Below are 15936 nucleotides of genomic sequence, written 5' to 3'. Positions count from 1 at the left end.
CTTCCTATTACGTAAGCCGAACTCTAAGGAGATGCTGAAACTAGATATCCACACTTAGAAAATTGGCACTTGCATTAATAAGCGCATCTAGAAAGTTAAAGCCATATTTTCAATGTCACCTCATATGTGTGTTAACCACTTATCCCCTTCGAAATGTTTTGCATAAGCACGAGCTATCGGGCCGATTAGCCAAATGGGCCATTGAACTTGGCGGGTACGATATCGAATATCAACCCAGAACGTCCAACAAGTCTCAAATCCTAGCTGAACTCGTGGCCAATTTACACCGACTCTCGTACCTGAAGTGGAGAAGGAACTTCTGCTAAAATCGGGTACGTCGTCGGGGGTATGGACCCTCTTCACAGATGGTGCCTCGAATGTGAAAGGATCAGGGCTTGGCATTGTTTTGAAGCCACCTATAGGTAGCACTATTAGATAATCTATTAAAACTTCTAGGTTGACTAATAATGAGGCCGAGTATGAGTCCACGATTGCAGGTCTCGAGCTAGCTAGAAGCTTGGGGGAAGAAGTCACTGAAGTCAAGTGCGATTCTCTTTTGGTGGTGAACCAAGTAAACAAAAGCTTCGAAGTTCGAGAGGATAGGATGCAAAGATATTTGGACAAGCTACAGGTAACCTTGCACCGCTTCAAGGAGCGGACTCTAAATCGTGTGTCTCGAGAACAATACAGTGAGGCAGATGCACTTGCAAACCTGGGATCATCAGTCGAGGAAGATGATATTATCTCGACGACTGTCGTCCAATTGTCAAAATATGTGATCGAAGAAGGTCATGCCGAGATAAATTCTACAATTTTGACTTGGGATTGGAGGAATAAGTAAATCGAATATTTAAAAAATGGAAAGCTCCCATTGGATCATAAAGAGTCGAGGGATCTACAAACCAAGGCTGCTAGATTCACATTGGATGAAAATGGAACATTATACAGAAGGACGTTCGATGGACCATTGGAGGTATGTTTAGGTCCGGGGGACACCGATTATGTTCTGCGAGAAATCCACGGAGGCACTTGTGGGAATCACTCCGGTGCTGAGTCTTCGATTCGTAAAATTATTAGAGCAGGGTATTACTGGGATAGCATGGAAAAAGACACTAAGGAGTTTGTTAGAAAGTGTGATAGATGTCAAAGGTTTGCACCGATGATTCATCAGCCCGGGGAGCAACATCACTCAGTCCTGTCCCCATGGCCTTTTATGAAATGGGGAATGGACATCGTCGGCCCTCTACTAACGGCCCCAGGTAAAGCTAAATTCATTTTGTTTACGACTGATTACTTTTCTAAATGGGTGGAAGAACAGGCCTTCGAGAAGGTCAGAGAAAAAGAAGTTATTGACTTCATCTGGCATCACATCGTGTGTCGATTTGGGATACCTGCCGAAATCGTATGTGATAATGAGAAGCAATTCGTCGGCAACAAGGTAATGGAGTTCCTCGAAGCACACAAAATAAAGAGGATCTTATCGACGCCCTACCACCCGAGCGGAAACGGACAGGCTTAATCAATAAATAAAAATATCATTCAAAACTTAAAGAAAAGGTTGAACGACGCAAAAGGAATATGGAGAGAAGTTCTATCTGAGGTTCTTTGGGCATATCGAATTGTGAGGCCCCGTAAAATTTTTGGCTCAAAACCTAGTATCTTGTGGTGTCGACTCCGAATATGTGTTAGGAATGCGTAGAATTCTTCGCAGCGAGCTTGCTCGCCGCGGTTCGGACCCTTGGTATTGATCTAAGCTTGTAAAAATCAAAAGAATCAATTTTTCCAGAAAATGCCATTCTGCGGCCCAGAATGCGGTCGCAGATCTAGTATGCGGACCGCATTTCTACCGCAGAGTGAAACAGAAGAGTTGTCAAAATTAATGTTGAAAATGCGGTCTATTATGCGATCGCATAACCAATATGCGGACCGCATAATCGTCGCATAAGTTCCTCAAGGATTTGTGAGGGTCAGTTCTGCGGTGTACAATGCGACCGCATAACAGGAATGCGGACCGCATTCCTGTCGCAGACCCAAACAGAATCATCAGAGTTTTGGGGGCAATTCTGCGGTCCAATCTGCGGACCGCATTTCAGTTCTGCGATCGCAGAATGCGACCGCAGATCTTGCTCGGGCTTCTATTTTCTAAATTTTATACCCGACCCCCTTTTTAATAAAACACCCCCAGCCCCTCATTTTTAACGACCTTCTGCATAAAATAAGAGAGAGGAAGAGAGAGTCTTGAGAGAGAAAGTCATCTTCTCCAAATTTGATTATTCAAAACCATCCGGGCCGGGAAATTTCAAGCTTATCTTCATCCCCCTTTTCTTGCAGGTAACATCCCTAACCCTTTTCACTGAATTTCTGGTTTAAACTGAGGGGGGGGGGGAGTCTCATGCATTGGTTTTTGAAAATAGTGGTTGAACTCATACATGCATGTCATTCTATAACCTAAAACCTAGTGAGAGTAATTGGGTAGGAGTAAAAGATGGTGCAAAGATGGGTTGGTAACCTAAATAAGTTTGAGTAGAAATTGTGAACTTCTTTTCTAAGTCATACGNGTGGTTTGTCGTGGGAAATTATCGTTGTGACCTATCAATGCATATGAGTAGTGGAATACATGGAAATGGTATTGATAGCTATGGAAGTTCATGTAAATCATTGTTGTTGTTTCTTGAGGATTATTGTTGTTATTCTTTGTGAATTGTTGTTGTTGTTGTGTTGTTTGTGAATTGTGATTGTTCGGTGGGATCGGGTTGCGCGCCGCAACACGAAGAAATAAGGTATGGGTTGTGGTGATAAGGGTGGCCGAGGTAGTAAGGGTGGCCGAGGTAATAAGGTTGGAAAGCGATCGAAATCGCTATTGAAATGAACTATGAACAAATTGTGAAATTATTGATTTGGAAATGTGGAAGGGGAAACATGAGAGATTGTAAACTTGTTGGTTTGATTGGTCGTTCTTTGTGGATTTGATTGTTATTTCCATTTCAATTACATGCTTGTTTATGAAGGAGAGATTGTATACCTGTTGGCTTAATTGTTCCTTCCTTGTGGATTTGATTGTCGCTTTTATTACTGCTACTTACTTGCTTATGGTTCGAGTTTACTTGGAGCAAAGTTTGTTCATACATACCAGTATAATTCAAATGTACTGACGTCGCTTTTGCCGGGGCGCTATATTCGTGTTATGATTGTAGGTGGATCCGTAGCAGGTACTCCAGTCCACCGATCGTAGCTCCCCTTCGTCATCCATCAGCTTTTTGGTGAGCCCCTTTCCTCTCGGGGCCCTGCGTGGTTCAGGCCACATCATTTTCGGAGTTTTAGTTGATTTTGTGTAAGGTATAGCCGGAGCCTTGTTACCGGCAAATACTGTATTATCCTGTTGTACTATTAGAGGCTCCGTAGACAGTAGATGTGGGTTAGAAACTTGTGTAGATCCGTGTTTTCATACATTGGTAACGAGTTGGTGATTTCATTACTATTATGTAAGTATGTATGTGTTTTTTAAATTAAAAAGTGTTCTTAATTAATTACTTGGCAAATTCTTGGAATAATTGAGTAAGGAAAACATGGGGTAACATGTGGGTTAGGAAAGGCATCTAGGTTCGCTTGGCTGGGGCTACCTGGTCGGGCGCCGGTCATGTCCCTCGAATTTGGGGCGTGACACGAATGCCATCGAAGTCCATCACGGGGGCAACCCCGTTCTTTTTAGTATATGGATCCGAGGCCTTAATCTCGTTCGAGGTCGGAGAACCCAGCGCCAGATTTCGGCATGCATCGGAGGAGTCAAATCACTAGGCTATGAGTTCTAGCCTCGAGCTATTAGATGAAAAATGAGAAGCTGCATCTAATCGGATGGCGGCGCAAAAGCAAAGAATCAAGAGATATTAAAATAGAAGGGTCAACCTTCGACACTTCGGAATCAGGGACTTGGTCCTAAGGAAAGTTACCGTCAATACTCGAGACCCGAATGAAGGCAAACTAGGCCCGAATTGGGAAGGACCGCACCGAATCATCAGAGTTATCGGGAAAGGATCTTACAAAATTGGCACGATGGGAGGCGAACAATTGCCAAACAACTGGAATGTATCACTACTCAAACGGTATTATTGCTAAGGTATGACTTTCTCCTTTTTCCATTTGTATTTAAGACTAGCTCATTGCAGATGTTCGATCAAAGACAACGAGGGCACTCTTATACACGAAGACCTTAGGTTTTAAAGCACGCGTTGCACTCTTTTTCCCTTAGATCGAGTTTTATCCCAAATCGGTTTTTCCGTCGAGGTTTTTAACGAGGCAACAACTATGTGCTACCTAAGGAGAATTCAATAGTATCCAAGGCTTCTTTTTAATTAACTTCGAATACTGGGGGAATCACCCTCGGAGGTTATATTTTCGAGGAAAAAACTTCACGCCAAAGAGGTCCTCGATAGGAAAACTTTGTAATGGGCCAAACGATCAAACGAACCGTGTTCATATAGGATAGTCGATCCCCAATGGCAAAACATGTACGCATGTATCGATTATTCAAAGAAGCATTCTTTCTATATCAAAACACTTTGTGTCTCAAAGAAAGTTGCTACTATACGAACTCTATACTTGTGATTCCGTGAGAAATGGCTCAAGGGCCAAAACGCAAATACGCCTCAAATACTCGGGGACTGTCATCGACAACGCATTCGAATATCTAAACTCGAATTCATAAGACCTCAAAGAGGCATCCCCCGATGCAAAGGCCAAGGCCATCATACTCGGGGACTAACCTTTTGGACAAGTTCGAAAGGTTATCGGGAAACAAGTCCAAGAGACATACCCGAAGGCTACGGCCATATTAAAAACTACGGTCATACAAAAAGGCTACGACCGAAATAATGCGGCTCGAAGACGTCCGAATTCCGCCATAAATTAAAAGCCTTCAAATACTTTGAAAAACTGGTTAAATAAGTCTACCCTCGGCAAAGCAAATAAAAAAGGGCTTCGATAAAATCAACCCTCGAATAATTTAAAAGCTTCGATAATATCAGCCTTCGAAAAAGCCTCAAGAGGTATTAAATTATCTTAACACAAACGGATTAAGAAAAAATTGGGTTCTGATCGATTGAACCCTCGAAAAACCCAACGGGTACAAAAAACACATGCTAAGTCATAATGAAATTTTCACTAAGTCTTTTAGCCGAAAAGAGGGAAAAATTATAGCCGTTTTAGAGGCCGAATTGGACCAACTTAAAGAGCCTAAGGGCCGACCTAAAAGATCCTAAGGGTCATATAAAAGAGCCTAAGGGCCAATGTGAAAGAGCCTAAGTGCTGATTAGTAAGCCTAAAAGGTCGATATAAATAAGGTTCAAGACCTCGCTCTCACTCAATTCGAACCCAAGCGTTTGATCATCCCGAGCCTAAACTAATAATGGCTTGATCATGGCTCGGAGACTCACCATTATCCGGCACAAGCCCGTAAAGGTCTATTCCCAAAAGCTCGAACTTATTCGAACTCGGCCATGGAAATTTCAAAGAAAAAATCTCAAACACACAATCAAAAAGGATGAAGTCATTACAAGAATTTTACAAGGCAAGAAATATCGAGAAAACAATCAAGGAAATTCTTCTACTATATATTTGGAAAAAGATATATACAAGGGACCGATTAAAGGTCTTACAAAAAGGACAATACAAGAAGAAATGAAAAATCCTATCTATGCCTAGGGCTGGTCTCTCCCTCGGGAGCAGCTTCCTCTTCGGGCCCAGCTTCATTATCAGAACTGTTCTGGCTGCCTTCATCATCATCATCGTCGGAGGAAGAGACGAGGAACTTGGCATCGGTCTTGAGCGCTTTTGCTTGGGCTATCTCCTCGGTGAGGTTGAAGCCTCGAGCATGAATCTCTTCAAAGAAGCCTCGAGCATGAACCTCCGGGATTGGCACGTGGCCAAATCACTTATTCGTTTCTCCCAGTTTGAGGCTTCCCTTAGTTCCACTTGAGCAGCCTCGGCATCCTTTATATACACAACAACGATCTTATCAGCCATGGCCTTCGTCTTTTCGACCTCGACCCTGGCTTCAACAACCTCAGCCCCGGTTGCGGCAAGTTTGACCTCGAGCTCATCGATCTTCTTGGCCTGGGCCAGATTTTTCACTTTGACTCCCCGGAGCTGGGTCTCAGCCGCGGCCAGTTTGGCTAGAGTAGCCTCTTTCTCAACAGCAAGCCGATCCATGTTTTCCTTCCACTGATTGCAGTCGGCCTTAACTTGATCGACCTCCCTTCGAAGCTTCCCGATCATCTCCAATTTTTGCTGCAGCTGAGACACTAAAGTGTTAGCCTCCACAGTCGGGTCAAGTAGACCATACTCTTGCATAATGACGGTTACCTGCTTATCTAACTCGCCCTCATTTCGATGAGCTTTGTCTAAGTCCGCCCGAAGGTCCTTGAGCTCCTCCTCCTTTTGGCTACAAAGGATCCTCAGGGCCTTCCCTTCATCCGAGGACTTTTTGAGCTCGACCTCGCATTGGCTCAACTCGGCCCTAAACTTGGTAATAGCCTATGCAGAAAAAAAGATATCAGTTAGTATGAAAGAAGAAGAAAAAATTGCAACGATGAGAGCTAATGCTTAACCGAGAGAAAAGGCGATGTGCCTCTTCAAGGAGGTTAGATGCATCGTTGAAGTTGGCGGCATCATCGACCCCAGTAAAGCAATCCCGAAAAGGATCTTCTTTACCGAGGACACTGCTCGGATCGGGCGTTCGCAGAGCTTGAGCTTCCTTTATTGCCTCCTCAGAATAAGAGAGTAGAGCAGGGGAGTGACCAATTGGCATGGCCCCGAGCAAGTCACTCGGGGCGCTTTGTCTAGCCTCAGGGGTCTCGGTACTTGCCCCCTTTGGTGTACTTGTTGAAGGCGGGGGAATAATCTCAATCTCAGGTGATTCGAGGGCCTTGCCCGCATTTTTCTTCGAAGCCTCCTCTTCACGAGGCAGGGTTTCCGGTTCCAAGGGCTTGACGGCCTCAATGGCTTCTAGGTTCGGGTTACCAACGCTATTTCTTCGCCCTCGTCCTCTTCTTTGTGATTAAGTTGATGGATTGAATCTATGTTCACTTGAATAAGTTTCCTCCTTTTCCTTCGAGCAGGGGCCTTCTTATCTTGGGGGTCTTCGGGTTTCGAAGCCCTTTTCCTCTTGTTATCTTTTCTCGATTTTGGAATCGGGGACTCGGTCTCTTCCCCGGGCGGTGGCCACATTTTGGAGATGTCTCCAATGCCTGCATAAATGAAAAATAGGCATAAGTAAGACAACGCCTCCAATAAAAGGGAAAGCGTCAAAGGCCTAGGAGAAGAACTAACTGTGGTATTTGGCCTCCCATTTGCCCCTCGACAAGTCACGCCATTTGCACTCGTCATACGAGGAGGTCGCAGCCAATTTTCGGACCTTGTCTTCGAGGTCGTGGATAGCACGGGGCATCCAAGCAACAGATGCAAAAAAGGTAAAAGGCATTACAAAAAATGGAAACAAAATATAAGAAGATACTGGGAAAAGAACTTCACTAACGATTGGGGTTCTATTTTTTTGGGAACGGGATTTTTTCCTCGGGGATGACGTCCAAGGTCCTCACTCGGACGAACCGGCTCATCCAGCCTCGGTCCTTATCCTCATCATTACTAGAGAGAAGGCTTTGCTCGATCGACGTTGGAACTTGATCAAACCTCGAAAAAGCTGAGGCCGATACAATTGGATGAGGTGATTGAGGGTAAACTCTAACCCCTCGGCCTTGCTAGAGAAGTAGCGGAGCATAATCACTATACACCAGAAAGAGGGGTGGATCTGGCCGAGGGTGACTTGATATCTTTTGCAGAAGCCAATCACGACTGGATCATGGGGACCCAGTGTGAAGGGGTAAGTGTAAACACTTAAGAACCCCTCCACATAAGTAGTAATGCTCTCCTCGGGGTCGGGGATCTGTACCACGACCTCGTCCCCCCAGCCACAGTCTTTCTTCATGGCCTTGAGATGCTTCTTCGTTATCGAACGAATATATCGGGATACATGCTCGTATCAGCCAGGGATTGCGGGGGGGGGGGGGTTCAATATTGAAGTCCTTCTTTATAACGTAGGGGCCGGGGATAATCTCGTGAAGGGCCGGCGCCATAAGTTTGGCCGGTCGGGAAGAGGAGGAGGAAGCTTTCTCCTTTTGAGGAACTGTCTTTGAAGTTTTCGCCATTGATTCAAGTTAGAAGAAGTGGAGATAGGCGGAGTTTGGTTTTTTCTGACACTAAAAGGAACGGGAGTAACGGGTAGAGAGAGAAAAGAGATGAAGAGAAGGGTATATAAAAAGTTTGGAGGTGGTTTGAAGATTAAAGTAAAGCTTTCTCCGAAATTAAACCTTGTATTTATAGGCGAGCGGCGACGGTTCAATGGTGCTAGTGGCCGACCACCACTCGAGAAGCATTTAATATTTTGGGGAAGCAAACCGACGGGATGTTTCGGTCACTTCGAGCGCCTACGTCACGGGAATGACGTCATCGTCAGGAACTCCGAAAAATCGAGGTTCAAATCGTTTCTTATCATTTTACTCTAAGAAATGCGAGGACTATCTGTATACGGTAAAATCATGTGTCTCCGATTTTGTGGGCTCGAGGGCTCGCATCGAGGAACAGACTCAATATGGGCCGGGTTCGAGCCCGAGGATAGAACATAAGGTTCGAAGATCGAAGTACACGATGAGCACCAAAGCCGAGTATGACCAACCTCGAGATGATGCCATTATGTGTTTGTAACAGAAAGAGCAAAATTCCCGCCACGTCCCCAAGATCATGGCGTAAATTCCGAAATAGATTTGTACGAGTTAGTACGAATCCGTACTAGGCAGTTAAATAGCTGTCCCAATAAGATTCTTTACTGCAAATAGTAATGTACCTTATTTAGGGTTCCCCTACTATATAAAGGGGACCCAAATCATTTGTAACCATGATCAATCACTGGCAAAAGAATATACTCTCTTATTTCCTTTCCATTACTCATCAGAATTGTCTCTTAACTTTATTGTTCTTATATTATTGTTCTTGTGAACCCACCTCGAGGCCACCACAACTCGAGGTCAAGATTGGCTTGAACACTGGTTTGATTCAACTTACTTCTTTCATTCATACGTTAGATTTCTTGGTTATTAATTAGTATTGAACTAAATCGCATATCTTTAAAACCATAAAACAAGTTTAATTGTTATTCGTATTTTCGAGGTAAACGGATATATATGAAGACGACTTAACCCCGTTTATTTTATCTGGAAGATGTGTATTAATATTGAAAGTACCACTTATGTACTGAGCGTTTTACAAAATATTGTTTGGGTTAGGTATGACGGAAATTATTTTCCATATAGAAAAAAAATACTTATTCTTTGAGTAAATATCAATATTTTCTGATTTTGGTTGGTTAGTGAAATTCTCTTTGTAAAGTTTTTATTATTAAAGATTGATTATAATTAAACCCTAAATCAGTCTTGATGAAATTTTCGAGTAAGAACTGATAATAAATGTCTAAATATTGGTTGAAACAAGTGATATAAAAGTAAAAGTTAAGATAGTTGTAAGGAAATAATTTTCATTCATAAGTGGAAGAAGTCATTTTACTCTGTTTGTTAGTGAGTAAAAAACATTTCTGAAAAAAATATTAAAGATTGATGATAATATAGCCAAACCAAGTAATATTTTAATTTTTCATGAAATTTTTGAGTAAATATTGATATTGATGTCTAAGTGTTGGTTGTAGGAAGTGATAGAAGCCATGGGAGATCAACTGAAGCTAGAAAAAAGTGAGAGATTCTGAGAGGAAATTGGAGAAGAAAGAGCAGAGCTTCTTCATTTCTGAATAATCAACTGTACAAGGACTACAATATTTAACTACTAACTACTTAACAAAAATAACCGCCTCTTTACAAACTAATTATCTAACTAACTCTAGTTAACATGATAATTAGACTTAACTACAGTTAACCATCAGCTTGTGACTCGGCTACTGGTCAACACTCCCCCTCAAGCTGATGATTCAAACAAGTTCTTCAGCCCAAATTTGCCCAGCAGGTACTCATGTTGAGCTTTACCCAATCCCTTCGTAAGCAAATCAGCTAGTTGATCTTCTGTATTTACATGTTCAGTTCTCAGTAGTCCCACGCTAATTTTTTCTCTTACAAAGTGACAATCTATGTCAATGTGCTTTATTCTTTCATGAAATATTGGATTATCAGCTATTTGGATTGCTGCTTTGCTATTACATATCAAGGTTGTTGGCAGTTCAATCTTGACACCTAGCTCATTGAATAAACCAGTTAACCAAATGACCTCTGCTGCACATGATGCCATACTTCTAAACTCTACTTCTGCTAAACTTCTGGAGACAGTACTCTGTTTCTTAGACTTCCAGGATATCAGTGCGTTCCCAAATTTGACTAAGTACCCTGTAACAGACCTCATTGTCTGTATGCATGCCCCCCAATCTGAGTCACAGTAAGCAGTCAGCTTACTTGAAGATTCTTCAGGCATAAGTAGTCCCAGACCTGGTGCCTGCTTTAGATATGTTACTACTCTCAATGCTGCTTCCATATGAGACACTTTAGGACTATGCATGCACTGACTGACCACTTGCACCACAAAGGCAATATCTGGCCTGGTCATAGTGAGATATAGCAACCTTCCTACCAGTCTTTGATATGTACCAGGATTCTTCAGCACTTCATCTGAGTTAGTGTTCTTGGTATTGAAACACTTATCAAATTCAGTGGTTGTTAACTTCTGGTTCAGTTCTAAGTGTGTTCCCGCTGGCTTTGCACCACTTAGTCCTGACTCAGAGATTAACTCTAGTGCATATTTTCTTTGACACATGAGAATTCCATGTCTAGACATTACAAACTCAATACCTAGGAAGAATTTTAGCTCTCCTAGATCCTTCATCTTGAACCTTTTCTTGAGATCTGATCTTGTTTCACATAGTAACTATTGATTGTTCCCAGTGATCAAAAGATCATCTACATATACCAGTATGACTACTATATCACTCCCAGCCTTCTTTGTAAACAAATAATAGTCATAATGGCTTTGCTGGAACCCCATACACACTAGGGCCTCTGTTAACTTCATGTTCCATTGTCTTGGAGCCTGTTTAAGTCCATAGAGGGACTTATGAAGTTTGCAGACTCTCTTGTGATTCTCCCCCTGTCTAGCAAACCCCTCAGGTATATGCATATAAACCTCCTCAAAAAGATCACCATTGAGAAAGGCATTATGAACATCCATCTGAAAAATCAACCAATGTTGAGAGGCTGCTAAGGCAATAATGGATCTAACAGTAACTATCTTAGAAACAGGAGAGAAGGTTTCACCATAGTCTAAACCTTCCTTTTGACTGTATCCCTTAGCAACCAGCCTAGCTTTGAATCTTTCTACCTCCCCAGATGCTTTGTACTTGACTTTATACACCCATCTGCAGCCAATGGGTGTCTTTCCAGGTGGAAGATCCACATCACTCCACGTTTTGTTATCTTCAAGTGCATCAATCTCCAACTGCATAGCTTTCACCCACCTAGGATCAGCAGCAGCCTCTCTTAAGGTAGTAGGTTCTGTAATAGCTGAATAGGCTGTGAGAGCCTGTCTCAAGGTTGGAGAGATATGTGAATAATCAACATAAGAAGAAATAGGATAAGTTCATTTTGAGCCTTTGGAAAGAGTGACATAATCCTGCAACCACGTAGGTGGTTTGCTTGGTCTGGAGGATCTCCTGCATCCTTCAAGGTTCTCAACAAGATCAGACTGACCAACAGATGACTCAGGACAGCCATTGTCTTGAAGATTAGGCATAGTAGAAGGGATAGATTCAGAAGAATTTCTGCCTGGAGAGAAAGAAGGAACTTCTACAGAATAATCAGATGGCATTTGATCTGTAGCAGGTTCAGTTGACCTTTCTACTGTAGGTATTGAAGAAGAAGTAGGGAAGGCATTCAACTCAGGAGAAAGTAGATCTAGAACAGGAAACACCATAGTTCCTGAATCCCTAGTATGCTTGAAGGGAAAGATAGATTCATGAAACACCACATTTCTATTAACTACAAAGTGCTTGGCATGTAGATCATACAGTATGTAGCCCTTTTGAGTAGAAGAGTAGCCTAAGAACACATCTGGTATTGCTCTAGGTGAAAACTCATCAAGGACTTTAGGAGAAGTAGAGTAGCACAGACAACCAAATACCTTGAGGTGAGACAGAGAGGGTGGATGCAGATACAGCCTTTCAAAGGGAGATTTGTTTCCAATCACCTTAGAAGGTAGCCTGTTCAGTAGATACACTTCTGTAGTAACACATTCTCCCCAGAATTTTAAAAAGTCACGGATGCTTGAAATCTAAGAGATCTGGCCATGTCCAAAATGGTTCTATGTTTTCTTTCCACTACCCCATTCTGTTGGGGTGTGTAAACACAAGAGTTCTGATGTACAATACCAAGATTAGACAACAAATTCTTGAATGCAGTGCTAAAGAATTCACTTCCATTATCTCTTCTCAGAGTTTTAACAGTAGTAGAGAACACATTGATCACTTGAGTAAGAAAATCTCTTAGGACTACAATTGCTTCTGATTTGCAGTTCAATAGAAATACCCAAGTAAACCTGCTATAGTCATCAACTATGGAAACAAAGTACCTTTTACCATCATGAGTAGGTACTCTATATGGAACCCAAATATCACAGTGAACTAGCTCAAAAATAGATTTAGAAGTAGAATTACTTAGCTGAAAGGTCATCTTAGTTTGCTTAGCAACAGGACATACAGTACAGGGCTGACTAACAGCTCCTGTTGTCAGACCATTCAATGCTTCTATCTTCTTTATTACATCTATAGGAGCATGTCCAAGTCTCTTATGCCACAAACTACAAATACTAGAGACATGTGTTCTAGATGAAATACTGGAAGCAGGTAAAGAACTAGATTCATCATTTGCTGAAACAGCAGGGACTTCATTTGTTGTGTTGGCACATTTATTTGTTGGCTGAGATGAGTTTGCAACAAAGGTACTCCCATGCAGTATGTATAAACCATATTTTTCTCTACCAATCCCCTTCACCTGACCACTGAAGAGGTCCTGAAAGATACAGAAATCAGGAAAGAAGCCAACCATACATTTTAGTTCCTTAGTAATATTTGAAACTGAGAGTAGGTTGAACTTAAAGTCAGGAACATACAGAACATTAGAGATTTCATGGTTGTTTAGTACAAAGGTATTTCCTGTGTGTGACACTGATGCCACACTACCAGTAGGTAATTGTACTTTTGTTTTCTTCTATGTTTGGGAGTGCTTTATAATCATGTAGTATTTCAAGGCTGGAAGTCATATGATTTGATGCCCAGTGTCAACAATCCACTTGTCATTAACACAATGAGACATAAATGCATTCACTTTGTTTAGAATAAGTGCAGCTGTTGACTTGTTTAAAGCTTCTGATCCTTCTGTGCTTCCCTTGGATAACAGGTGAACTATTTGCTGATACTGTTCAGGGGTGAAAACAGGAGTAGACAGTGGCATTTGCTGACAGAATGCAGGCTGACTAGCTGGCTGTGTTTGTGAGACACCTGCATTAGACTGACTACCAACTCTACCTTGTTGAACCACATTAGAAGCTACATTATTTCCCATACCATATCTGTCTGCATAGTTCAGTTCTGGGCTGTACACCTGATTAGCATACTGTCCACCATTAACACTTTTCTTCCTGGACTTGAAATCAGGAGGATATCCAATTAACTTATTACAGTTTTCCTTGTTATGTCCCTTGTAATGACAATATTCACATTGAACTTGATTCCTTTTCTATTTGTAGCCTCCAGTGTTATTTGTCCCTTTGTTACTGTACATGGCTAAATTCTCCAAAGCTTCAGAAACTTGGGCTACTTGTGGCATAGTAACAAGATTTCTCTGACTTTCCTGATCAACTAACATAGAGTATGCTCTGTTTATACTAGGGAGAGGAGACATCATCATAATTTGGCTTCTTGACTGAGAATAGGACTCATTCAGTCCAGTAAGAAACTGAAGCAGTCTTTGATACTCAAAATGTTGTGCATACATCTTTGATTCAGGACAAGGACATCCAGGACATGGCATAAGAGCATCAAATTCATCCCAAAGTTCTCTTAGTTTTGAGAAATAATCAGTCACTGTCATAACTCCCTGAACTAAGTTGTGAACTTCTCTATGTAGGTACAGAATTCTGGACCCGTTAACTTTATCAAATCTCTCCTTTAGATCTTTCCATACTTTATGAGCACTAGATGCATATAAGACACTACTCAACAAACTTGGTCTCACAGCATTCATTATCCATGACAAAACGATAGCATTCACTTTCTCCCATAAATCATGAAGTTCAGGTTCAAACCTAGACTTAGGAAACCTACCATCAACAAAACCTAACTTGCCTTTACCTAATAAGCCAATTTGTATTGCACGACTCCACAAGGCGTAGTTATCAGATCCGGTAAGCTGAAGAGAGATCAGAGAACTACCTGGTGTGTCATTAGGCTGTAGGTACAGAGGATGGTTGTGATCGACAGCAGGAAATGAGGAGCTGGCCACAAAATTGCCATTCTCTGAGGTCGTAGTTGTAGCAGTACGAGTTGGAGTGGTAGAGGCATTGACTTGATCACCTTCAATCGCCATTGGTACTAGAAAATTAGCTTCGAAGAAAGAACAGCTTCCAAAACCCTAGCTTCGATTCTGAGTTACTCTGAGGCAATTCTGCAATTTGAGATGCAAAATTGAAGTAACCTAAGCGAAGAAATTAGTTTGCTCGTTCAAATTAGATCTTATACCGATGGCTCTGATACCATGATAGAGCCATGGGAGATCAACTGAAGCTAGAAAGAAGTGAGAGATTCAGAGAGGAAATTGGAGAAGAAAGAGCAGAGCTTCTTCATTTCTGAATAATCAACTGTACAAGGACTACAGTATTTAACTACTAACTACTTAACAAAAATAACTGCCTCTTTACAAACTAATTATCTAACTAACTCTAGTTAACATGATAATTAGACTTAACTACAGTTAACCATCAGCTTCACTAACGATTGGGGTTCTATTTTTTTGGGAACGGGATTTTTCCCTCGGGGATGACGTCCGAGGTCCTCACTCGGACGAACCAGCTCATCCAGCCTCGGTCCTTATCCTCATCATTACTAGCGAAGAAGGCTTTGCTCGATCGACGTTGGAGCTTGATCAAACCTCGGAAAAGCTGAGGCCGATACAATTGGATGAGGTGATTGAGGGTAAACTCTAACCCCCCGGCCTTGCTAGAGAAGTAGCAGAGCATAATCATTATACACTAGAAAGAGGGGTGGATCTGGCCGAGGGTCACTTGATATCTTTTGCAGAAGTCAATCACGACTGGATCATGGGGACCCAGTGTGAAAGGGTAAGTGTAAACACTTAAGAACCCCTCCACATAAGTAGTAATGCTCTCCTCGGGGTCGGGGATCTGTACCACGACCTCGTTCCCCCAGCCACAGTCTTTCTTCATGGCCTTGAGATGTTTCTTCGTTATCGAACTGATATATCGGGATACATGCTCGTATCGGCCAGGGATTGCGGGGGGGTTTTCAATATTGAAGTCCTTCTTTATAATGTAGGGGCCGGGGATAATCTCGTGAAGGGCCGGCGCCACAAGTTTGGCTGGCCGGGAAGAGGAGGAGGAAGCTTTCTCCTTTGAGGAACTGTGTTTGAAGTTTTCGCCATTGATTCAAGTTAGAAGAAGTGGAGATAGGCGGAGTTTGGTTTTTTCTAACACTAAAAGGAACGGGAGTAACGGCTAGAGAGAGAAAAGAGATGAAGAGAAGGGGATATAAAAAGTTTGGAGGTGGTTTGAAGATTAAAGTAAAGCTTTCTCCGAAATTAAACCTTGTATTTATAGGCGAGCGGCGAC

At 42.2% G+C, this 15936-nt stretch overlaps 1 protein-coding gene across 1 annotated transcript; it reads right to left on the bottom strand.

Annotated features, from left to right (window-relative positions):
• Nucleotides 10012–10926, bottom strand: LOC109232535 (uncharacterized mitochondrial protein AtMg00810-like). The gene has a single exon (XM_019398301.1). It carries the CDS (start codon nt 10924–10926, stop codon nt 10012–10014), a length of 915 nt encoding a protein of 304 aa, XP_019253846.1.

This window comes from Nicotiana attenuata, chromosome 9, assembly GCF_001879085.1.
Source record: "Nicotiana attenuata strain UT chromosome 9, NIATTr2, whole genome shotgun sequence".
NCBI classification, from domain to species: domain Eukaryota; kingdom Viridiplantae; phylum Streptophyta; class Magnoliopsida; order Solanales; family Solanaceae; genus Nicotiana; species Nicotiana attenuata.
The sequence above is the reverse complement of the archived record's forward strand: the minus strand, read 5'-3'. Positions and strand labels throughout refer to the sequence as shown.

What these genes read in the sequence shown, in the direction of transcription:
- LOC109232535 (XM_019398301.1), bottom strand. Translation starts at nt 10,926, where the DNA reads ATGAAGGATCTAGGAGAGCTAAAATTCTTCCTAGGTATTGAGTTTGTA.